This window comes from Phascolarctos cinereus, unplaced genomic scaffold, assembly GCF_003287225.1.
Source record: "Phascolarctos cinereus isolate Bilbo 61053 unplaced genomic scaffold, phaCin_HiC Scaffold_4;HRSCAF=312, whole genome shotgun sequence".
NCBI classification, from domain to species: Eukaryota; Metazoa; Chordata; class Mammalia; order Diprotodontia; family Phascolarctidae; genus Phascolarctos; species Phascolarctos cinereus.
The window spans coordinates 134,525,300-134,551,030 of NW_027555847.1; the positions used below are offsets into that span (position 1 = coordinate 134,525,300).

The window sequence follows — 25,731 nt, forward strand, 5'->3', positions numbered from 1 at the left end:
GTTTGTAGGCAGAAGTGAAAGTGCCAACAGAGAATGAAGAGAAAGAGTGAGGATGATAGTGGGGGCAATCTGATGGACAAGATGGGTACCTCTGCTGAAGAAGGCTGGGGGAGAGGGGTAGAAAGTGGAGGGGGTTTTGTCTCAAATAGACAGGTGCTAGAGAAAGCACTGGATGGTAGCATCTTATCTTGATATGGGAAAGGTTAGAGTTCTAGGTTTTCCACTTACTATTCACGTGAGAAATCTGAGACAGGGAGCAGCTTTGTGCAGGTATGATCTTTGTGCCTCTACCACAGAGAAGTGGAAGAGCGGGGGTAGAGGGCCAAGGATTTTCTCTCCTCTCCCAAACCCATATCAGCCATAGAATCTTGCAGCTGAACTACCTGTCCAGTAAGAGATGCTATGACCAATGGAGAGTACAGAGAAACAGAGACCTACACTCTCTAGGGAGAGAGAAACAAAGAGGCAGCCCTCAAGGCAAGAAGCATAACCTTTGGCAGCACAGAAAAGAGCCAACTATGCTTTGAAGGAAGAATTAGCCCTGGGAGTTAGTTGAGAGTTAAACTGCAGAGAGAAGTAGGCCCAGGGAACTCAGATGAGTGACCTATCCAATAAAGATAGTGCTCTAAGAGGAAGAAGAGGACACCACAAGAAAAGAAAAGACATTAGGGTCCCAGGTGTGGGTGACACCTTGGTTACACGTCTCTTACACGTGGACCTCACTATTACTGTACTCCTAGATTTGTTCCTACTCTTTCACTTAAACTGTGTGTATTTGTTAAATAGTGCACCTCAGGTTTGTGGAGGACAATGTTTTGTAGCTAATAGTCTTACTATGCCATTTTAGTAAATGATACTGCTTTGAGCTAATTGTGTTTACTGGCTGACTATTAAAGAAAAAGCTCATTAATGGGGGCTCGTGAGCTATAATTTTGGGAATGTAGACCACCAGGCTACCCCTAGAACCTGAGGTATCAGTTCTCCCTCCTAGGAACCCAAATCGTAAGCATGAGTTGGGGAGAGAGGCTGTACAGAAGGTGCTCTCTACATAAATGCAACGGTAAAGAAAGATTTTTATACATCAGGGTTGCTTAAGACAAAACCCACCTACATATGATGGACTCATACATTAAAGCAATAAAGAAAGTAAACAAGTCTTTTGACTCATATAGACCATTACAACTTATTCTAAAATCTGACCTATCTTAATAATGGTGTCTCCACTATTCTCCTTATATAGCTCTCCAATCTGTCAATGACACTAACCATTTCTATTACTTGAAGTTTTTCTTGACATATTCAAAGTTTTATTTTTCTGAATTTTATTTAATGATTCCATGCTATAATTTTTCACATGAAATTAATACTTTTTCCTCACTAAGGATGACAACTTCTAAGTAGTAATGATGGGGTGAGCTCAGAGATGTCCCCCCTCACTTTTACCCCAAAGGGAGTCTGGCTCCCATTTGTCTACACACCCCAGCTCCTTATCTCCATTTAGAAGCCTTGGCCTACACCTTTTGACCTTAATAAGATGCCTTCCAGCTCCCTCCATTACAGGCCCCATAAAACACTTAAAACTTTCAGGTTCCTTATTGACTCCCCTTATCTCCCTTTGACAAATGCCTTTGGTTCCCCCCATTAGCTATTCCCATTGTTTATTCAAACCTCCCCAATTAGAATCCTTACCTAGACCCTTTTTCCAGCCACTTCCTCTAGCCACCCAAAGTGATCTTATTGTATTTAAGATCCACCCTGGCCCCCATTCAGAGGCAGAGAATCTCTCATGCCACAAAGGCTGAGCTTTTCTCATGCCCGTCCTTATGGGTGTCACCTGACTTATTCAATTTATCACTAATAAACTTTTCCTCTGAATTGAAGAAGATTTGAGTTGAATTCATTCAGGCAGGGCCCGGTACCCCGATCTTGGGGTATCCCCCAGGAGCACCCCAAAAGTCCTAGACCTCTTCAGTAATAAGGTCATAAATTCAAACCATTCATGCCAGGACTCTGTATAGGAATTCTGTATTGATGGAGTGTCAGAAGTAATTATGGGGCATATTAAAGAGTTAGAAAATACATCTTCCAGTTGGGGCTATCATCAGCCACAGTTTAAAGTGTTGTTAAGAGCTAGTCCCATGCCTGGACTGCTGTCATGAGCTATGTGATCTCCCCAGTTTCCAGCTTCTCCTCAGACCAGTCCAAATCGTGCAGTAATGACAGGATATTTTCTCTAAGACATTGCCTTCATAATATCACAGCAGTGTCTCTCTACTCCAGAAGTCTCATGATAGAAAATGCTATCCACATCCAGAGAAAGAAGTATGGAGTTTGAATGAAGATCAGAGCACACTAGTTGTTCTTTTTTTTCTTCTGTTTTATTTTGATTCCTCTTTCTTGTGGTCCCTCCTATTGGTTCCACTTCTTCTTTACAACATGACTAATGTGAAAACATGTTTAATAGGAACGTACACGTAGAGCCTACACTGGATCGCATGCCATCTTGGGGAGGGGAAAGGGGGAGAAAATTTAAAACTCAAAAGCTTATGGAAGTGATTGTTGAAAACTAAAATAAATTAATGATAATTAAAAAAAGACATGGAGTCTAAATTCTTTAACCTGGTGTTTAAGGTGCTCTACAATTTAGCCTTGGCTTTATCACCTTTTACTTTCTCATGTGAACCTTCAGCCTGGCAAATCTGATCTACTTGCTGTCTCTTATGAAAACTTTATACTTCACATGATCAAGGACATGGAGATGGGTGGACCCACCAAGAATATCTTCCCCAAGGGGCAGATAGGTGGTGCAGTGGGCAGAGTGCCAGCCCTGAAGTCAGGAGGACCTGAGTTGAAATTCAGCCTCAGACCAAATACTTGACACTTACTAGCTGTGTGACCCTGGGCAAGTCACTTAACCCCAATTGCCTAAAAAGAAAAAAAAAAGAATATCTTCCCCAGAATCTCTCCCTATTGAAATCCTAGCCATTCCTTAAAGGCTCCAGAGAAGCCAATCAAATGTTAAGCATTTTAGAAGTGTTTATTATGTGCCAGTCATTGTGTGAGGTGCTGAGGAAACAAAGACAAAAGTGAGAGAACCCCTGCCCTCAAGGAGTTTCTATAAAGCTTTCCAAGATGGCCCGCCCAGAAATGATTGCCTTTCTTATATTTTATACTATGCTCTCAGTATTTTCTGTCTGTACCACTCATACAAAACTCCCCTATTATACACACTCATATACATTTCTCATTTATGCTAGATCTAGGCTTTCATCTCTTTGTGATGGGGTTATGAGACCTCAACTCCTAAAGGAAAAAGACCTGGTCTTTGAAAGCAACCCAGCCCCTAAACTTTTCCACACACAACTCAGTCCCTGGCATTTTGCCTGAGGCATCTGGTCCATCCCAGGCCACCTAGATACTCAATAATCCTTTTAACTGCCCTTTCACTGTGGCTCTCCAACCACTTAACTCCTTTCATTGTTTGCACTTGGGCCACCCCAGGCTATTTGTCTCTCCTTAATCTCATCCAGATCTTCTCACAGTCTTTTCTTATCTGTAAGTACCAATCTTACCCCCATTAAATTGCACAGATTCTAAGAATCTTGCCAGCTTCTATTGGTGACACAACACTGCAGATTTACTAGGAATCTTGACAGCCTAACTGGTGTTATAATAAAACCTCACTACTCTGACTGAAAGAAGGCTTGAGTGGCCGAGTTTTTTAGAGGCAGACCCCTCCATTACATTTGTATTTTGGGGTTTCCCCGTACCCCGAACTGCAACATTTGGACCTTAGTTCCTTCATGTGGAAAATGAAGAGACTGAACAAGATAACTGATATAGCTCTATACTATTTGCTGAATTGAAAGTTGCAGACCTAAATAGCTCAAAAGATATTGAGTGATCAAGCTTATTCCTCTAACGTTAGGCACAATCTTCTCATAATCTATAGCCCTTTGGGGGGGGGCTTTTCTCCCATATTGTTTTCCAGTTTTCCCAGCAGTTTTTGTTAAATAGTGAGTTCTTATCCCAGAAGCTAGGGTCTTTGGGTTTATCAAATAGTAGATTACTATAGTCATTGACTACTGTGTCTTGTGCACCTAACCTATTCCACTGATCCACCACTCTATTTCTTAGTCAGTACCAAGTAGTTTTTATGATTGCTGCTATACAATATAATTTAAGGTCTAGTATGGCTAGGCCACCTTACCTTGCATTTCTTTTCATTAATTCCCTTAACATTCTAGGCCTTTTATTCTTCCAGATAAATTGTTATTATTTTTTCTAGCTCTATAAAATAATTTTTTGGCAGTTTGATTGGTATGGCATTGAACAAGTAAATTAATTTAGGCAGAATTGTCATTTTTATTATTTTAGCTTAGCCTACCCATGAGCAACTGATATTTTTCCAGTTATTTAGATCTGACTGTATTTGTGGGAAAAGTGTTTTGCAATTGTGTTCATACAGTTCCCTGGGTTTGTCTTGGCAGGTAGACTCCCAAATATTTTATAAAGTCTATGGTAACTTTAAATGGAATTTCTCTATTTCTTGTTATTGGGCTTTGTTAGTAATATATAGAAATGCTGATGGTTTGGTTGGGCTTATTTTATATCCTACAACTTTGCTAAAGTTGGTTATTATTTCCAGTAGTTTTTCACTTGATTCTCTAGGATTCTCTATATACACCATCATATTATCTGCAAACAACTTTGTTCCTTCTTTGCCTATTCTAATTCCTTCGATTTCTTTTTTACCTCTTATTGCTAAAGCTAACATTTCTAGTACAATATTGAATAACAGTGGTGATAATGGACATGCTTGTTCCACCTTGGGGAGGTTTTTCTCAATTCACAAGACTTTCTTATATTAAAATGCTCCATAAAGAATGAAGCAACCCCAAGAAGAGTTCTTTGTACCTCTCAAAGTCTGCACTTAGACATGAAAGGAGTGTACACAATGAGGTCTTTCCAAAGCTGGTGCCAGGACCAGTCTGGACATTTTTATAATTGCTCTGAGAAGGTTTCCACAGCGAAATCTGCTTTCTTACTGCTACCAATACTATAGCTCCCCTCCACAAAGTCAAAGCAGGCTTACCTGTGCACTAACTGCAGGTTTTCTTGTTTTAACCGGCTATGTTGTTCTCCATTTGCTGCTGTGTCTTTCTCTAGTTCCGTCACTCTCTTCTCTAAGAAGATGACCTTTGCAATAAGAGGCACAGGACTGATGTGAGGCAAACAGTAAAATAGAGCCTATTCACAAGACAGCTTTTTAGAAAAACAGAGTACAAAGTACCCACATCCACAATCCATTTGAGGAGAACTGAAGTATCCAATTCCTTTGCCATCAATGCAAGTTCCCACAACAATAACTCTTTTCAATACCTGACACAACTTTGTGTATCAACTATGCTCTATGATTTTTCTTGTTGTATAATAGAATTTTTGAGTTCCATGTATAATTGATACCATACTGCTTGCCTTTTTGATGGGTGGGGGAGGGGCTGGAGAGAGGGACAATTTAGAACTCAAAATTTAAGAAAAGAATGTGAAAAATAAATATAAATTTCTTCCTTTCTTTCTTTTTTTTGTTTGGCTAGGCAATGGCATTAAGTGACTTGCCCAGGGGTCATACAGCTAGTAAGTGTTATATGTCTGAGGCTGGATTTAAACTCAGGTACTCCTCAATCCGGGGCCAGTGCTCTATCCACTGCACCACCTAGCTGCCCCCAAAATAAATACAATTTTAACAAAAGAATTTCCAAATTCCTTCTCCTCCATTCTGTGTTTTAAAATTTTAGCAGGGTCTTTTACTTTTCCCACCACAGCCACTTCCCAATATATGCATCTTTTCACTCCCATTTATAAAAGAAATGAGTTAAACAGAAAAGATCAAAATGACACCTGACAGCACGTCTAACATTCTGCTCTTGTGGGCCTCTTGTGCTCCAGTAAGTGGGAGGCATGTTGGCTCTGGGATTCCATTTTCCAGAACCAAGACTAGCCACTGCAATTAATTTGAGTTAGACTGCCCACAAGTGTTATTCTTGTTGGTGTTCCTGTAATCACTGTGTATAATGTCTTGATTCTGCTACTTCACTTGGTGTTAGTTCATATAAGTCTTCGTGTGTTTCTCTGAATTTCTCAAACTTACTACTTTCTATAGTACAACAGCATTCTATTCCATGCAGATGCAATAATTTGTTCAGCCATTTCTAAACAATGGGCATCCAGTTTATTTCCAGTTTTTTGCTACCATGAAAAGTCCTTCTATAGATATTCTGCCATATGTGGGTTCTTTCTGTCTTCTACTTTCTTGAGGGATATGCCCAGTAGTGGGGATCACTGGTTCAAAGCGTATAAAAAAGTCTAGCTACTTTTTCTGCAAAATTCCAAACTGTTTTCCAGAATGGTTAGATCACGTCACAGTTCTATCAATACTATACTAGTGTGCCTACTTTCTTGTAGCCATTAGATTTTACTATTTTTGACTTTTGTCAACTTTTCAAATTTAATGAGTATGAAATATAATTTCAGAGTTGATTTAAACTGCATTTCTGACAGGTTAAATTCTTAACCAAACAATAGAGATAATTATAAATGATAAAATGGATAATATTGATTAAATGAAATTGAAAAGCCTTTGCACAAATAAAATTAATGCTAAGAAGGCCAGTGGTTGCCTGGGAAATAAAAATCTCCATAGGGTTTCTTATCTAATACATATAGAGACAAATAAAAAGAGATTTTATATACATATACATACATATATACACATATAAAATCAAAAACTATTCCCAAATAGTTAAATGATCAAATGAAATTTTTAAAAAGTTCTCAAAAGAATTGTAAATTAACAGCCATACGAATGAATGAATGTTACAAATCACTAGTAAGAAAAGAAATGCAAATCAGAACAACCCTGAGGCTTCATCTCACACCCAGCAAACCGACAAAATGAATAAATGAAGGAAAGAGTCAGTGTTGGAGTGGTTATGGAAAGACGTAGACACACTAATACATTGCTGGTGGGGGTATGAACTGGTACAATCATTCTGGAAAGCAATTTGGAATTGTGCAAAGATAATGACTAAAATGTTCATACATTTTGACCCAGAAATTCCACCATTAGGCATATACCCTAAGTAGGTAATTAACAGAAATAAAGCCTCCATATATACCAAAATATTTATAGCAGCACTTTTTGTACAGCAAAGAACTGGATAATAGAGGCCTACTAACTGGGGAATGGCTAAACAAATTGTGTGAGGTGAATGTAATGGAATATTATTGTGCTATAAGAACTGAGAGAAAGTGATGAATACAGAGAAGCTTAGAAATATCTACATGAACTGATGCAAAGTGAAGAAGAGCAAGGAAAACAATACAATTTCTATAACAATGTAAATGGAAAGAACAACTATAAAAGAATCAAAGCTTAATCTGTGAAGTTATAATGAGGAAGCTTAGTCCTTAAAAAGAGATATGAGAAGATAACCTCTACCCACTTCTTTGCAAAGGTGTGGAACACTACATACATGTCAGACTTTTCAATGTGGTTATTGGTTTTGCTGATTTCTTTTCTCTTCCTTTACTTAAAAAACTTTTTCTTATAAGGGATGGCTCTCTAGAAGGAGATTTAGGAGAGAGAAAGGAATAGAAGGGAGTAATTTAGGTAATATAAAAACAAAATATATCAATAGACATATATTTTTTAAAAGTTGGTGGGGCCTTAACTACTATATCAAAAAATACTATGAAGTAAAAACAAAAAATTGTATTTCTCTTATTAGTAATTTAAAGCATTTTTTCCACATGTTGAAAAATCATCTGTTTCTATCCTTTCACCATTTATCTGGAAGGATGAATGATTCTTGCTCTATATTTGCATCAACTCCATTTTTTTTTCAAAGTGTGTACACTATGCTAATCATCTGTGCTAGCTTCACATTTTAGTTCAAGAGCTCTGTTAAATACCCAAATTCTGTGGTAGTGCATATCATATATTGTATACTCGCAGCATGAGCTTTATTGATAATTTCCTGGGGAAAAATGTATTTATGATACACTTTTAAGTTTAATCTACATTACTATTTTCTCCATCACCTTCTTAGATCTAGACAATCAACAGAACAAGAATTCAATCCCTAATTTGTAATATTTACTGATTTCCACAGTGTAAATATTCACACTAAAAATTTAACGATCAGTTTAAGAGCTGGTATAAGCTGGCTGCAGCTCACCACTGGCTTTATTAGATAAGTAGCACGGTATTGGTGAAAATGCCCTGACGTGGAGTCAGAAGACCTGGGTTCCAGTCTGAGCTCTACCCTTTAATAACCGTATGACCAAGGGCAAGCCACTGCACTCCTCTGAACTTCCTCAAGTTACCTTATTTATAAAATGGCACTTTTCCACTATTTACTTCACAGGGTTATTATTTAAAAAGTGCTTTATAAATGATAAAGTACTACATAAACATGAAATGTTATTACTATTATTTTTATAACTGTTTGATCATTCCTAGATTTTCCAAGGCTATCCTTTTGTATTAAAAAGCTTTAAAATGCTAATTTCATAAGAATTAATGTGTTTCATCTACAAATTAATATTTTTTGACTTGCATCGGCATGTGAAAACAGATTGTCATGGTGAAATAGAAAGAGCACTGGATCTAGGCAGCCAGGTGGTTATGTTGTGACTATGGGCAAGTCTCCTAATTTCAGTTTCTTCATCTGTAAAATAGTATAATATTTTTTCTTTACTATTTCCGAGTGCTGCTATGAAAAAAATCTATTTTTTTAGGATTTTAAGCTTTCCTATGTAAAGAAAGCACTTTGTCAACCTTATAGTATTTTATATATATCTATATCTATATATATATATGAGTTATTATTCCTAAATTTCTTAGTCTAAGAAAAAGAGAATGAAATAGGCTATTTCAAGCTATTAGAGCTGGACAGAACCATTCCATTCCAATTCTCTGACTTTATGGATGAGAAAACTGAGCTTCAAAGGAGACCAAGTGCCATATCCAATACCATGCAGATATATAATTGGAGAGCTGGGGCTAGACTCATTTCCTACTTCCAATCCACTATTTTCTTTATGAAAAATTTTAATCTTATTCTTATTGATAACTTTTGCTTTTATATCATATTCATTTACAAATATAATCTCCTGTTGCTTACACAATAAACTATGTTTTCTAACAAAAACTCTTGGGGGGGGAGAGAAGCTGTTTAGCAAAACTCATCAACAAATAGACCATGGCTAACAGCATATGCTCTATTCCATGTTCAAAGTCTCACATCTCAGCAATGAAGTGAGGGGAGTGAATTTTCTCTTTCTCAGGTCAAGCTTGGTCATCATAATTACATAGCATTCAGTTCCCTGTTTTTGCTGCTTCTCTTTCTATTTACATTGTTGTCAATGTGCATATTTTTTTCCTGGTTTAGCTTTACTGCATTAATTCATCTAAGCCTTCTTGTGCTTCTCCGATCTCGTCCTCCATCTCCTCCTCCTCCAACTTCTTCATATTTGTTTCTTTTGCATTACATGAATGTACTCTAGTTGGTTCAGCCACTCCCCAGTTGATAAGTATCTACTTTGTTTCCAATTCTTCTCTACCACAAAAAGGGCTGTTATAAATATTAACTTCTCTTAGCCTCAGTTTCTTAATCTGTAAAATGGAGGTGATAGTAACTACCTCAGAGGATGGCTGCAAGGATAAAATGAGGTAGTATATGTAAAGTGCTCTGCAAATTTTAAAGCACTACATAAATTTTAACTATTATTATCATTTTTACTATTATGATGATGATTATTGTATACAAGACTTTTCTTTCTGTCTTTGATCTCCTTGGTGCTTATGTCTATCTCTGGATCAAAGGATATGGACATATTTATTCATCTTTTTTAGCATAATTCCACATTTCTTTACAGAATGTTGGCTCAATTTACAACTTTACTAGGCCCAATTCACAACTCTACCACAACGTATCAGTGGCACCAGCGTAATATCAGCATATTACAACAGTGTATCTTCTCACAACCCCACCAACAATAATCATTTCCATCTTTTGTCATCTTTGCCACTTTGAAGGGAGTGAGATGAAACATCAGAATTATTTTGATTTGCACTTCTCTCATTTTTCCAGTGAGACCTGTATGACAAAACTTTGCTTTGTTTTAGGCCCACTTAATACCAACCTTATGTAATACAGTCAGTCTATAAAAGAGTTATGATGTAAGCTGATAAATAATAAATTACTAGCAGGAATATCTATTCTACGTATCTAGAAAAGGATTCATACAATGTTTCTTTCCTCCTCTATTTTGACTCCTTCTTTGTAGAATCTAGCATTGAAAGGGGCTTTAGGAGATGGTTGGTACATCGTACAGTATGCTAGAAAATATTAACAACAGGCTCTCCAGAAGAAAGAAAAGACTATGCATGACACACTTTTAAGTTTAACAATCAGGCCCTGATGTGTAATTTAACAATCAACTCTTATAAGCCAGTTCAAGCTGGTTCCAGTACCCCCGAGGGTCCAGCCCTTACTTGAAAGAGAATCCTTTCTACATCACATCTAGTTAGTCAAAAGTAACCTATGACTGCCCAGGGCAGCCCATTTTACTTCCGAATAGTTCTAATTGTTAGATTTTTCATTTTCCATATAAACTACTTTTAAGCCACAGTTTCCCCACCTGAACTTGTACAGCTGAAGCTTCAGTACAAGTGAAGGACTTTACCTTTCTCATGAGTAGAGATTGTTTCAATCATTGTATTTTTATCTAGCAGAGTGCCTGGATATAGTAGATGATCAATAAATGCTCGTTGATGGATTGATTGGTCAGCCCTACTAAATTTCATTTTGTTAGTTTCAATTCACTATTCCAAGCTGACAAAATATTTTTGAATACCAAGTCTGTTACATAATATATCAGCTACATTCTTAATCCTATCTGTCAAGGTTTCAGATGGTTGAAATGTCATCTATAAATTTGATAAGCTGATTCTCTCTTCCTTTTAAAATGTTAAACAGAACAAGGCTAAGGAAACAGCTCTGCTTCAGTCCTGTCATCATTCTTCAGAAACAAACATATTCCTCTTCTACACAATGGTTACAATTTCCCTTACTCTGCACTACTGAAAAATGAAATGGTTATTAGAAATGGGCAGAGCAATGATTAAAAGGAATTTCATTAGCCATTGTAAGTTATTTGATTTTAAAAAAAGGTTGTATAAATGGGAGTAGAAAAAAATCCACTTAAATTAAGGTTTGAGAAGTACATAAATGTAAGAATAATATTATCATTTTATCTAAGCTTAATTTTTAAAATGTAACATGCAAAATCAGAACTATATACTGATACTTTGTAGTGCTTAGAAAAAAGGTACTAAACTACATTTTAAAAAATAACTACCTTTGAAGACAGCATTGTATTGTAGGAAACAGCAATGTGGGGGTGTAAAGGACACTGAACAGAGAGTGAGGAGCCCGGGTTCTAACACTGGCTCTGCTGGTTAACTAGCTGTACAATCTTAAGCAAGTTACTTCATGACTCTGAATTTCACTTTATGAAGAAATGAAAGGCCTGGGCTAGATGAGAGGTGTCCAACTCCAATAGAAGCAATCTCTATAGCCCAAGTGTGACATGTGTGGACTAGACGAACTTTGAAATACTCTCCAGCTCCAACAAAGCTAGTGTTCTTTCCACCGTATCACATTTCCTTTTACTAGCTATGATCAGCTATACTTAAAAATAGACATTTTGAGGGGAGGCATAGGTAGTTTTGGAGAAGGGGACACTGGTGGAAGGCACATTTGAGTGAAACAAAGGAGTAGCAAATTCTAAGCAATCAGAAAATAGCTAGAAAAGTACTGGGTTCCTGGGAAATGGTGGAGTGTGTGTGTATGTGTGTGCATGCAGGCACACGCGGGTGCACACACGCATGTGTAGGTGTTTAGTGATACCAAAGATAAACTACCTACTTCAAGCTTTAGTTTGCTTACAATTCCAAACCAAACAGTGAACATAATAAAAATAGCTCACATTTCTATATAGTAATTTAAGGCTGGCAACGTACATTACATATACTATCTCAATGGATCCTCACAACAACCTTGTGACATAGATGCTATTATTATTCCCATTTTACAGATAAAAGAGAGGCTCAGAGACGCTAAATGACTTGCCCAGCTAGTAAGCAGTTAGGACTTGAATCATCTGGAAAAGCTCTAGTCTTCTCCCTCCTTTTCTCTCTCAGAGAACTCCAGGGTGGGGAGAAGCTCTCTTAGCCTGAAGTCTCCTGATAAAGAGTCAGTCTGCTTATAGTATCAGACATTTAGAGCTAGAAAAGATCTCACACCATCTAGTCCAACCTAAAGAAGTTCAATGACTTGTCCATGGTCACATAGACAATGAGTGACATTGTAACTCAGCCCCACTTTCTGGAGTCAAGCCCTCTATAGGCTCTACCTCTCCATACATGCCTCCCCTTCAGCCTGACCCAACCTGCTCTCTGCTCCTGCCACCCCCACTGCTGAGCTCCCCCTTGCCTCTACTCCCCTTTCCTACCAGAGACAAGCTGGGTGCTTGATGAAAATGGCAAGGATTCAGCGAGGCTTGGAAGGAATACATCCAAGTTAAGTTGTGCACAGCAAGTACACAGACAGCATGCCCAAAGATAATCTGGGTTATGAGTGCACTATCTCAAGCATCATCCCCTATTTGTTTAGTCCATGGGGTTTTCTTGGCAAAAATACTGGAGCAGTTTGTCATTTCCTTCTCCGGTGTGTTCTCATTTTACAGATGAGGAATTGAAGCAAATAAGGGTTAAGTGACTGGCCCAGAGTCACACAGCTAGTAAGTGTCTGAGGTCAAATTTGAACTCAGGTCTTCCTGACTTCAGGCTAGGCACTCTATCCGCTATGCCACCTAGCTGCCCCTATCATTCCCTATACTCTCTTATACTTTCTTGATATTTAATAAATACCTGTCTGTAAGGGCTAAATGGACAGAAGTAGACAGATAAACTGAGAATAAAGTCACAGTATTTCACTACAATTAGGTATTTAAGCCTTAAATTATGAGACAGTAGGACATGCTTGTTACAAAGGTTAATTTATACAAACATAAACATTTCAAGTTTTACTCCAGGTTCCTCTCAGGTACTGGCATTCTGATGAAAACAGATGTCCAGGTGGAGTAATTACCTTGTCAGCAATGTCCTCATCTGTGCAGTCCATAGGATCTCGAGACGTTTCCTCCATAGCCTCTACAGTCAAGTTCCCAGTCTGATGTAGATGTCTATAATAAGAACATAACAAACCAAACCAAAGAAAACACTTATTCATTAGAAAGATGGAAAATATAGATCCTAGTTTAATAAATAGCTTCTTAAGCATTAGAATTTCCTAATTATTATGAGTAAAGCAGCCAGGTAGGGGTTAATTTCCAGAGTTTATTCAGAGATGAAGCATTCCCTTAGGGCTAAACTCTTTTTGTATGAAAGAGAAAATGAACTTTCTCCCTACCATATCATTCTCTACAACTTTTCCAGCAACCTTTGGAATATCAAGTTCTTATTCTTCCAACTTGTTCTATCAGGTTGGTGGGATAAAAGAACTTTGTGCTCAGGTGTAATAAAAAATAATATGTATTTTATGTTATGAAATACTCTCCTCTTACTTCTCAGATTAGTAAAATATTAATTTAAGCTAATGGCACTTTGTACACAACCTTATCATTTAAATTTATCCTTAACAACATATTTTTCAAGTTGCCCATTTGAAAAGTGATATTTATACCTCAGTAGGGATGCCAATTCTAAAAACAGTCCCACTCACACAAAGCTATAGCAATGGAATGTAAGATACAGTGTCATATATAGGGAAAGCACTGGAATCATAACTGACTCTGGCTGGAATCCCAGCTCTGTTACTACTCACTCTACGTAACTTTCAGCAGATCACTTCTTCAGGGGCCACAGTTAGGTCACATATCACACATCCTTAGGAGTTTGGGGAGTGAGTGACTACTCCACCTTAGAATATGTTATAAAGAAGAAGAAAGCTGGGCATTATTTGACATACATACTAGATTTAGGGAGAGCAGATTTCAAAAGGTCCCAGAGTCTATAGAAGAAATCAGCAAGAATGAAATTTATGAAGACATAAAGAGAAACAATTCTGATGAGGTTTAATTTAGAGTTCAGCAAGCTGTTTCTTTCCTGCCACAGAGGAGTTTGTACTCTATCACAACAGGAAGGTGTTTCACTGTTTTTCACTGTCTTAGAAAAGGGATTTGGGAAAGAGCTTTGTGATGGTAGTTTTTAACACTGTCATGATGGGAAATATGTTTGGCTGTGTTATTTTTAATTTTGAGGAGCTAAACCAAATAAGTAGATGTTTTAGTATATAAGGCCAAGTTAACTCAGTTTCAGTGTGATGTCATAAAAAATTCTGATTAAGAAGTAATGTGGTACAATAAAAAGAACACTTAGATTCAGAGAAGTTAGATTCAAATCCTATCTCTGATACCCACTGTCTGTGTGACCTTGCTGTTCCTCACACATAGCTTTCCATCTCACTTGCCATCTCCGTGTTTTTGTACCAGCTGTCCTCCAGTAGATAGCAAAGTTCTTGGATTGCACAGATTGTGTCTTACATTTCTACTTTACTGATACTTTTTTTGGATGCAGACACTTCCTAACACCGCCCCTCCCCAACTCTCCTTAAAGTATATTCCCCCAAAATAGTTAAGGAAAATATTAACGGAAAGGGAAGACTTATGCCTATAACTTTGATAATATAGTACCCCCACTGTCTGTTACATTTGACCGAAGCTTTAGGACTTCTCAGAGATATCTTTTTTCTTTGTTGTAATAATCTATATTCTTCTGTCTCTTCTTTTTTCATTCTGCATCACTCCATTCAAGACTTGAATGAATGCTACACATACATCACTTCTTAAATTGCTATAGTATTCTACTTCATTTGTATGTTCAGCCAGTTCCCAATCATTGGGCAAAGATTCTGTTACTAACAACAAGAAATGTATAAAAGTGTTCATAGCAGGATTTCTGAATAGAAGAATCTACAAAACCATGCCCAACCCTAGAAAATGGCTGAACAAACTTACATTTCTTTTCAATGCATGATGGTGGATGAGCAGAATGGATTCTCAGTGAAGACCTGCAAAAGTAATGAATGTCCCACTTTCTTGGGTTGTTTTGAAGGCCTCTCATTTGCTTGAAATATGTCAAGTATCTAAAAATGTTACTGTATTTCTTAAATAAGATACAGCACAACTTACTAAAAAGAACTATGAATATTACTTGCTTTGGTAATTGGCATAGTTTGCTGATTTTCTAAATTTGACTTCTTCATAAAGATCCCAAATAAGAAAGCCAGAAAAAAGTTTTTTATAGGCACCTAGCTAGAAAGGGAGATTAACTTGATTTTGCCACTTTTTCTTAAAAGCCACATCATTAATCTGATACTTAAAAATTAGCTTTAAGTTATTATTTTCATGTGTACTCTAAGTTGCTTTTAAAAAAAAGGAATAATAATCATCCCAATCACCAAATACTATGATGAATGATCATATAAACACATCACAGAATCTCTAGCCTCTAAAGGAGGGGGGGCAGACAGAGAGTGGAAAGTTTAAGACCATGACATATTATAGAAGGTTTCCTATGGCAGGCACACTTATCTTTCTAAAGATATTTATATTATAGTAACAATTCAGCCTGCTGGCTGAGGGTTAAATGTTTGCTGAACTGATCTGGGTTAAAGGACCAGGGTTTGCATTTTAGTATCAATGCTTACTAGCTTGTTAGCTTGGACAAGTCACTTCCCCAAAGTAAATCTCACTTTCTTATTCAAAGAACAAAGTTGTTGATCTCTAAGGTTCTTTCCAATTTTAAACCTTATGATTATCCTTTTTTTTTTTTAGGCAATTGGGGTTCAGTGACTTGCCCAGGGTCACATAGCTAGTAAGTATCAAGCATTTGGTCTGAGGCTGAATTTGAACTCAGGTCCTCCTGACTTCAGGGCCACTGCTCTATCCACTGCGCCACCTAGCTACCCCAAACCTTATGATTACCATAAGCCATGTTACAACAATGTAAATTTTTGAGAAGTTTCCTTGTGAAAGGAAAAGAGTCGACCTCAACAATTACCTCATCCAATTTAAAGTAACTAACACTATTGCTTGATTGAATCAATCACAGGCATTAGACTAAGTACAAAAAAGTCCTTCATCAATTTAGATATCCTTAAAAGTCACTGGATGAACTGGAGTGATGTTGCACAGAAGTATATTTGGATTTGTTGAGCATTCTCTTGGAATTTTAGAACCCAAGGGATTCAAGTGACTAGTAGCTTAGTGGCAGAAGCCTCTAACCAAGAACAAGAAGGAATCTGTTAGAAAGATGGAGGAAGAACCATCTTGTCCTCTTCTCTACCTCTTCCCTTAACTAGAGGAGTAGCTTCTGAACTTCGGAGGGTCAGCGTACTTGGGACTTTTTCACTGGGATCCTAGTAGTGTGCCTGGGACAGCAGCAGCTGAAACAATGACAGACTGAACTCAGTAAAGAAAGGCAGATTTAAGGCTCTTTAAGGACCCCAAGTAGAAATGTTACTCTGCACCTAAGGGGAACATCTTGGAGATGCCAGCAAAAGAACTTCTAGGATCTGAGTTACCCCTTTGTCTTTTGCCACATGTGCTCTCCAGTTTAAGCTTACTTTTTTCTGGACCCTATATATAATAGTGAGAGAGTGCGTCACTGACTGGGGTGGGGGTGGGGGAGAATATTTTGTACTAGGAGTTTATACCATAATACCTTGACAAAACATCCTTTCCTAAAAACTAACTAATTATGCTTGACTGATATTAAGTAATAATGGAAAGCACACTGTTTGGAGTTTATATGTTATAGCATTAGAAAAATAATCCCCTCAACTCCATAGGGCTACCTTTAGACTCTGAGAGGACAGATAGCAGGTGAGCAATGGTGCCTGACCTACCAGTATGAGTAGAGATTAGGAAAGTATGTCCAGAGCTACTCTTGAATTGAATTTTTTCCTTTAGGATTTACTTAGATAAAGGTGTTTATCAAGTTTACAAAAACTTAGTGTTTTTTTTTTTAAAAATCCAATTTGTGTTTTGGTGCCTAGGGCCAGAGAGACAAAGGAAAAAGAACCTTAAATTTATAGTTGCTATACTGAAAATTACATCAAACAATTTTCCTTTTGAAAAAGTTAATATCCCTGAAAATAAAAATATACCTCTGATCCGTGATATATGAAATTAGTACTTTTGGTCTTTTACACTGAAAGACTATTTATTTATTCTTCATCTACAACTAGGAGGCAGTGCAGTAACAGTAGAAAGAGTGCTGAACTTGGAACCAAAGCTTGAATTCCAGCTCCATCACGTACTGTGATTAGTTTCCCCATAGGTTAATCAATCTATGAGTCATCTGGGCCCTGGCTATTTCTCCTTCCTGCTAACCATATTTTTCCTTGTTCACTAACAATTTCTCCACAGGCTGGGTAGAGGACGAAACTTAAATGACTATCACCTCTTTTCAATTTTACTATTTGTGGACAATTCAGGTAAAAAGGAGTGACTGGTAGAGAGTAATAGGGAAAGAAAAAAGATCAAAGATATGGTAAAAATAAGGTTTTCAGATAGTCTTCAAATATCAGCTCTTTCTACTATTCTTGTCTCTTATGCCCACAGATAACTAAGAGTTTCCTATTCACTTCAAAAATCCTTCTTAAAAGTAAGAATTTAATTCTTTAGTGTCATTCCATTAACTGATTAATATAAAACAAATGGTTTGATATCTTATGAATAATCAGTTCTAAACCAACTATCTGTCTTAGGGAATGCTGACATCCAAATGGAATTACTCTCAACATGAAAATCTACTGATTATTTGCCTCTATGTTAGTTATGACTAAGCTTAACTCCAGGGTATCTCCAGTTATTAGAGAGGTGCCGGCCTAATTTTAAAAAAGTTAATGATATTATTTTAAAATTAAAACATGATATATAGTCCCAATCAAATAATGATAAAGTACTATAATTTTTAAAAAATCCATTGTCCCTGCTGTACAGTTATGGTAAGGAGAAATCTATGTAAATCTTTTTGCTCATTATGAAGCAAAATTAAATCAAACATGACAGATCATGGTAGATGGTCAAAGTAAAAAGAAACACCACAAAACCATATTCTAAACTGGATAAGTCTTTTTACTGAGGTTTTCTAGAGAACCCAAGAAGTAAACTTGGGGTAAGACAGAGATAGCCCTTGTGGCATTGAAGAAAGCAGTCCCAGAGGGACAGATGATCCTGAGATTAATATGAACTAAGAATGGAATGACATGTCATTTATTATGAAGATTTCAATTCTGTTTTCTATAGTTCCTAATATACAGGTAGAAAACCTATAGTTTAAATTCTTTAGACTGTTGTGTTAAATTCCAAGGAAATTGTGAGTAAATGTTTTTGCTACCATTTTACTCAATAAAATGTTTTGCACATAAGTTTTCTAATGCAACCAAATCCTATAACACAAATGGGTATACGCATATAACTAAAGATGAATTCAAGTCTAACCTGGCAGTATTTAGAAATATCTTTTACAAGTTTTCCCAAATTAAGCTAAAAATTAAAAAAAAAAAACTAAAAAATTTTTAAGTCCTCTTCAGTTTTCTGGTGGTCAGGGGTGAGCAATGAAAATATTTCTTTAAAAGGAGAAAGCATGCACTTTAAATAAAAATGAGTTTTAGAACAACATTTCTTTTAAAATGGATAATAAAGTATTTGCTTACCTTGCTACCTTCTTACTGGAGAGTCGTTTATTTGGACTGTGCAATGAATAAAAACAACAGGAAAACAGAGTCAGGAAAACTGACAGAGAAAAGCAAAAGGAAACAGGAAATTCAGACTAGAGAGATATAGGGATGGGGGCACATCCTTACCAAATGGTATAAACACAAGCATGCATTACTCAGCTTTTCAATGACAGTATCCATGCAAAGTCCTATGTTAGGCCCCTTCTTACAGATAAACATAAAAAAGACTTCAATAAATCCCCTCAGATTTCTGCAGTTATCGCAAGCATTAATGGCTGGCTTATTTTAGTTCTGAAACAAATCTTTACACAAAATAGCAATAACAAGACCAAATTAGGACAATTCAGTCTCCTGGCTGTACTAATTCACCTGACAGAATATTCAAAAAGTGCTTAGCTTAAAGGAAAATCTTCCAAATATTCTGGCTGAGAGAAACTAGGTAATCAGAATGGACAATAACACATAGCCTTAAAAACAAAAAAAGTGAATCATGACTGGAGTGTTATGCTTCAAATAATTTACCAATTCGGAAGAATTTTATTTTAGTCTAGCAACCACTGGTTTTTCACAATCACTTGGGGTAACTCTATGGTGGTTTTCTAATTGCTATTCATTTTTGCTACTTGGAATACTGGAAACATAGCAACATAATTTTACAGTTAGAACAGTTAACCATCTACTAAAGACCATTACCTATCTACTTAAACCAAACTAGTCAGTTAGACAAAGTGTTCTTTCTCTCTTTACAAAGAAACAAACTACCAACATTTTACAACTTACGTTTCCCACTGGCTGGTGCTTCTTCCCTTCTAAACCCATCTTTTGCCATTTAACTACTAATATTCTACTTAATGCTTTAACAATGAACAATATTTACTCTAAGTCTAGTAATTTATTGATAGTTTCTTATTCTGCCTTGTGTGAAAAGTCTGTCATCTCTAACAACTAGAAAGACGAAAATCATGCTTACTGATATATTGAGAAGTTAGTTCTCCTGAAATTCATTTACATGAACAAAAAGCCCCACACACAATTCCGCATCATTCTTTGGCTTAATTATTTAAGACATAACTGATCTGTGTCATTTATAAAGATCAAGTAGCAAATTAATTTAGGGAATTTACTTATATGCCATTTTTTTTTACTTTTGTATGACAACTTTTCTACCAGTCTGCCTTTCCACCTTCCTTCTGATCATCAGCTAGGCTCCCTAAATATAACATCATCAAAAATTCAAATGTAATTTACTAACCATTATACTTCAGTAAATTGGTTGCCATCCCATTAAAAGGTTTTGTTATCCGAGGCTGCAATCCTAAGTATATCACTTTTAAAATCTCAGCAAAATAAAGTATTTCTGCAAAATGCCAATAAGATGAGTGGGCTTTATAGTTATTTTTTTGAGTTTACAATAAATGTTAGAATAGATCTTGAATATTTTACAACAGAGTTAGACTAAATCATACTTTTTCTTCTTCACAAAATTCAGTGAGATGGAATTCCAGCCTAGGACAATCATTTGTTTCATTCAAACTTTTATTAAGCATTTACTCTATATGCAATGTACCATATTAGGTACTAAGGAAGCAGAGGTTTTGTTTTTTTTTTAAGAGTCTCTCCCTTCTAGGAAATTATAATCTAATTATTAACAATGTCTTCAATTATGGCTATGTATTCACTGGCAAAATGTTTTATTTTCTAAGATTTTATTATGAACAGATCATTAACCTATTCCCATGAATTAATGCTTTGCCTAGGGGAGGATGTGGTTGAAAACAGTTCTAACGCAAGCTAAATAAGATTAATTTGTAAGCCAAATTATATTAAATTACTTCTTATAAAGCTAATTCTTGTTCTCTCTATTCACCTCAGAGTTTAGCAAAGCTTTGTATAAATAAGTGAGTACTGTATATTTGTAAACAAATGTTATAATGGTTTATTGTAACTACCTTGATATGGCTCTAATTCAACTTTCTTTCAAATGTGGTGAGAAAAATTTACATTTTTTTAGTTATGCATAGTATAGCATGGATTTCAACTTCAAACTCTAAGAATGAGATTTATAAGACTGCTTTCATATTCACTTTCAAAGGCAGCTAACCTCGATTAGAAATTACTAAATAGCATCCAGCACAGTGGTCTGCATGAAGTAGGAACTTAACACACAGTATGAGCCAGCAGAATCACCAAGGGTTTCTATGTTAAAATGCTAAACTCACAGAACTGTTGGAACTGAAAGAAATCATCTGATCTAACTTTCTCATTTTACAGGCACATCCCAAATAATGTTACATCAATAATGCTATTAGAATGATAGAGAAAACTTCCACTACAGCTTTCCTAATCGTGATGCTGCACCTTTGGGACAACAGTCTAAACCTGACAACACAAGATCACAGATTTGGAACTTGGAAGGGAACTCAGAAGTCATCTACAACTCATTTAGAAATTAGAAAACTGAGGCCTAGACTGATTAAGTTATTTGACCAGATTCACACAAGCGAATAATCGGCAGAGCCAAAATTCTAACCCAGATCCTCCAAATCTGCCATTCTTTTTTTTTTTTCCCAGTAGGCATGGCTTTTATTTTATTTTTTTGAGTTCTAAATCTTTTTTTTTCATTTTCTTTTTCATTTTTAACATGTGTTTTTAAAACTTTGGGTTACAAATTCTCTCCCTTCTTCCCTCCCCACCCACCCTCCTTGAAAAGGCAAGCATCTCGATACAGGTTATAGATGTGTAATCATGCAAAACGCTTCCACAGTAGTCATGCTGTGAAAAACTAAGTATATTTCCCTTCATCCTATCCTACCCCCCATTTATTCTATTCTCTCTTTTGATGCTGTCCCTCCTCAGAAGTGTTTGCTTCTGATTATCCCCTCCCCCAACCTGCCCTCCCCTCTACCAACCCCCTGCTCTCTTGCCCCTTTCCCCCCCCTTACTTTCCTGTAGGGTAAGATAGCAAATCTGCCATTCTTTATGCTGTACTCAGTTATGAGAGCTCTCACCTCTAGCTCCCCTCCCTTGGCCTGCCAAACTGTTCTCCTACCTAGGCCTAATTCCAATTTTCCCTGCCTACCCTTTGGTATAAAGGTTTCCAAAAGGGGACAGTGTTACCTGCCACGGTCCTTGAACATGCTCATCAAAATCCCAGTTCTACCCACTTAGGTCAGCTATGGAATTAACTATTTTCTGTAATGCTATATTACCTAGTATCATTTTTTTTTTACTGATCTATGCAATGAATGACATTAGGTAGGCTATATAAAAGAGAAATGTAGCAAGCAAACCATAAGGCAGAAAAGCACGTTGCCTGAGACTACACAGCAGATGCCCGCCAGAGGTGGGACTGGAACCCAGTCTCCTGATTCCTCATCCAGTGCTCATCTCATTATGTAATCCATTACTTCAATCCTCCCTTGGCCAGGTCGGTTTCTCTCCCCACAATAGATTTACTATTTCTACAAATGACTAGTAAAAATATCCATGTGAACTTCATATCCATATTATTACCACCCCTCTTATCCTGCTACAGTTTTTTCAACCCATTTTTAAAATGTCTTCATGACTCTTCCTGCATCAACCATAGTATCAGAGTTAAGACTTTAACTTAAAAAAATCCTTAGACACTATAGGTAAAGGCCAAGGGCTATAAATAATTAGGAGAAATTTACAGGTAGGCTATAATTAGAACTCGGACAAAGTACTAGTGTGTGATGTGGTCTAAATTTAATTATATCAGTTTACTTGCAACTAAAGATCAACAAATGACTCCACCTTTACCTAACAAAGAACAACAAAAAGAGTATGTGAGATAGAAATGGGGAGTGATTTCGAAGAAAGCAAAAAAGGAAACATATATATACATATGGGAGCATTTTGAATGACTTCTAACATTTTTGCAGTCAGCAAGAATTTACCTTTATTTCAGGCTCAGTTGTATATGGGTTGACTATGCCTGAAGAATATTCAGCATCATTAGCAGAAATGTTCTTGCATACAAAAATCTAAATCTAAAATATTAACTACAAACAAGTTTTCTGAAGTTGTGAAGTGCCTGTAAAAGGAAAAGGTTTAAAGAAATCTAACTTGGAGGTGTTAATAACAGGGAGGTTTTGATTTGAACTAGAGTCAGGGATCAGAAATGAAAGAAGAAAACAGATAATTCATAAATGAAAGGGAAAAGAGTTGAATCTGGTACCACTGATTTGCTGCTGAAACCCAGACTTTTTCTTTTAAACACAGAGGTTAAAAAGCTGAATTTTTATGGTAACTGACTAAAGCCAAAGGAAGTCTTAGTACAATCTATTCAAAATAAGATCTAATTTTGAGTGCAGATATATCTTATTTTATATGAGTACATTCCCTAGAATTTCATGTAAACCAAATTTTTGCTAACAGTAATAACAGCCAGCATGTATATAGTGCTTTAAGGTTTGCAAACATTAAATGAATTAGGTTTATAACTATATTGCATGTTAACTAGCTAGCTTTTTAAATGAATCATATGTGGAAAATAAGTCCTTTTGCAATGTGAAGAATGATACAGTTCAAATAAATGAAATAACTCCCTAATTTATCTGCTTGGCAAGTCCAGATTTGCCTGTACTGGCTTTATGTCAGTAGGACAGTCTAGTAACAATTGTTAGCCCCAGTAACTGGGGAAAAATGACCCTTAGACTGCATCATGCAAAGTATAATGAAGAAAGGATGACTTCACTAAACACAGAACAAACAACATGCAAAGGTGCTGGGTCAGATATAAAGGGAAGATTCCCATCATCAGTTATACTCTTCTCCTTAATTGGAGGCTCAGGAATTCAGGTGTTCAGGAACAAAGAGTCACAGGGCACACTCTAAGTTACAGTGAGGCCACCCTGGCTGACATTTTGATTAATTTAAACAGACTAAGATGAGAAAATGCCAAGTCAAGTAACTAAACAGCAGACAATGAGCATAACCGTTTCTCCTTAGAAACAAAATGCCATGCCACTCACTGAACCAATTACCTATTCATTTCAAGATCATTCAGGCGAGCAGAAAGATCCTCAAGGCGGTTGATTTGTTTGTGGCACTGGCTACAGTAAAATTCAAATGCCTCATCAGTGAGAATGCTGTGCAGTTTCGCAGCAAGTGGGTTGGTACTAGAGAAATCAGAAGTGTCAGTTTAGGAGAAGAATTTGGACCAGTACAGTTGGATAGCTGTGACTTTCATGAGTTTGTGTCTGAAGACTAACAATGGAACAAGTACACAAAAGCACTGATGTGTCATAAAAACCATGGCAAATGTTCATTTTTCCCAGTTGGAATTACATTTAGCTTATGTTTTCTTAAGCGACTACTTTTTTGGGGGGAGGGGACAACATTATTATAGGAATGTGATATGTAACCTGGTTTAATAAGCAACAAAGGAATTTATCAAAAGTATCTGGTCAATTTTCATAAGTTGTTTAAAATAAAACATTCTGCAGTTCTCCAACTTTATTTTTAAAAGAAATAAAGAAGGTAGACACTATAACCCACTTTAATTCTACAGTCTAATGTCTTTAATAGACCTAGTTATTCCTCATAGTATATATTGGATTTTAAAAAAAGGCACACCAAGCTCTGCAGCTTCAGGATGAAATCACCCTGGAGAATAAATCAACAAATCAATAAGTCAATGTATCAATAAACATTTATTAAGCATCTACTATGTACCAGGCACTGTGCTAAGTGCTGCGGATATAAAAAGAGGCAAAATACAGTCCCTGCCCTCAAGGAGCTTACAATTTAATGGGGGAATAAATGTATATGTGTATGTTTGTGTGTGTTCACACACATATGTGCTATATAATATATACATATACATATGTGTATGTACACAAATATGTGCTTGTATATATCCATCCATACACACACACACACACACACACACACACACACACACACACACACAGAGATACATCTATACTTCAAAAAATCCATCATTTCACCAATGCCAGTATTTCCTCCTCTGATGCACAACATGACCCTCAATGCCTTTAGCAGACTTAGCAGACTACATAAATTGCTGTGATCAAAGCTTCTGGAAAGACTCTAAACTTACTTGCCTAGACCTTGGGTAAGAGGCATACATAGGCTTTCAGCTGGCCAGCTTGGTAATACCTGCTTGAGCTTGTACTCTGTTGGTATAGACTCAGAACCCAGAGTTACCTCCATGCCATGATGAGTCCTAAGTATAGGACTTTGGTTGAAGATTATATATAATATATAGGGGCATACACATAAAATGGCAGCTGACACTTGTAAAGGACTTTACAATATATAAAAGCACTTTAGAGACATTATTTCATTTGCTCCTCAAAAGAACTCTATGAAGTACTAAGAATAGAGCATAAGATCGTACTTATAGAGCCGATGGGGACCTTACAGGCCACCAAGTTTGACCCCACCCCTCAATTAACAGATGAGGAAACTGAGGCCCAGGGTTGTTAAGTGACTTGGCTAATGTCATAAAGATAATGTTGAGGGCAGGACTCGAACTAAGGTCCTCTGACTCTAGAGTATCATTCCCATTTAATGGATGAGAAAACTGAGGCAGGGAACTTACAGGACTTAGGCAAGTTTTCATAGCTAGTAAGTGGCTAGGCCAGGATTCAAACCCAGGTCTTCCAATTCCCAATATATCATATCCATTACATTACAACTGCCATTTAAAGACATTTACATACACATGCACATAAGTAGGGACAGATGTGTATATGCATAGGGTAGGGGGAGGTAGCTGTAGTGCTACAGTGTATAGAGATGGCCTTGAAGCCACTAAGACCTAAGTTCCAGTCCCACCTGTGACACACAGTATTGGGTGACA

General features: G+C 36.7%; 1 protein-coding gene across 2 annotated transcripts in view; it reads right to left on the reverse strand.

The window, feature by feature from the left end:
• Window positions 1-25,731, reverse strand: part of RAB11FIP3 (RAB11 family interacting protein 3) — a 166,305-nt gene that overhangs the window by 24,689 nt on the left and 115,885 nt on the right. Inside the window, exons 6-9 of one of the 2 annotated variants that reach the window (XM_021006706.2) lie at window positions 23,888-24,022; window positions 18,855-18,890; window positions 13,221-13,314; window positions 5,096-5,199 (exon numbers count right to left, since the gene is read on the reverse strand). In XM_021006706.2, coding sequence (XP_020862365.1) covers window positions 5,096-5,199; window positions 13,221-13,314; window positions 18,855-18,890; window positions 23,888-24,022 — 369 coding nt within the window. The remainder of the gene's footprint in view (window positions 1-5,095; window positions 5,200-13,220; window positions 13,315-18,854; window positions 18,891-23,887; window positions 24,023-25,731) is intronic. The other variant, XM_021006707.2, reaches the window with a different exon arrangement.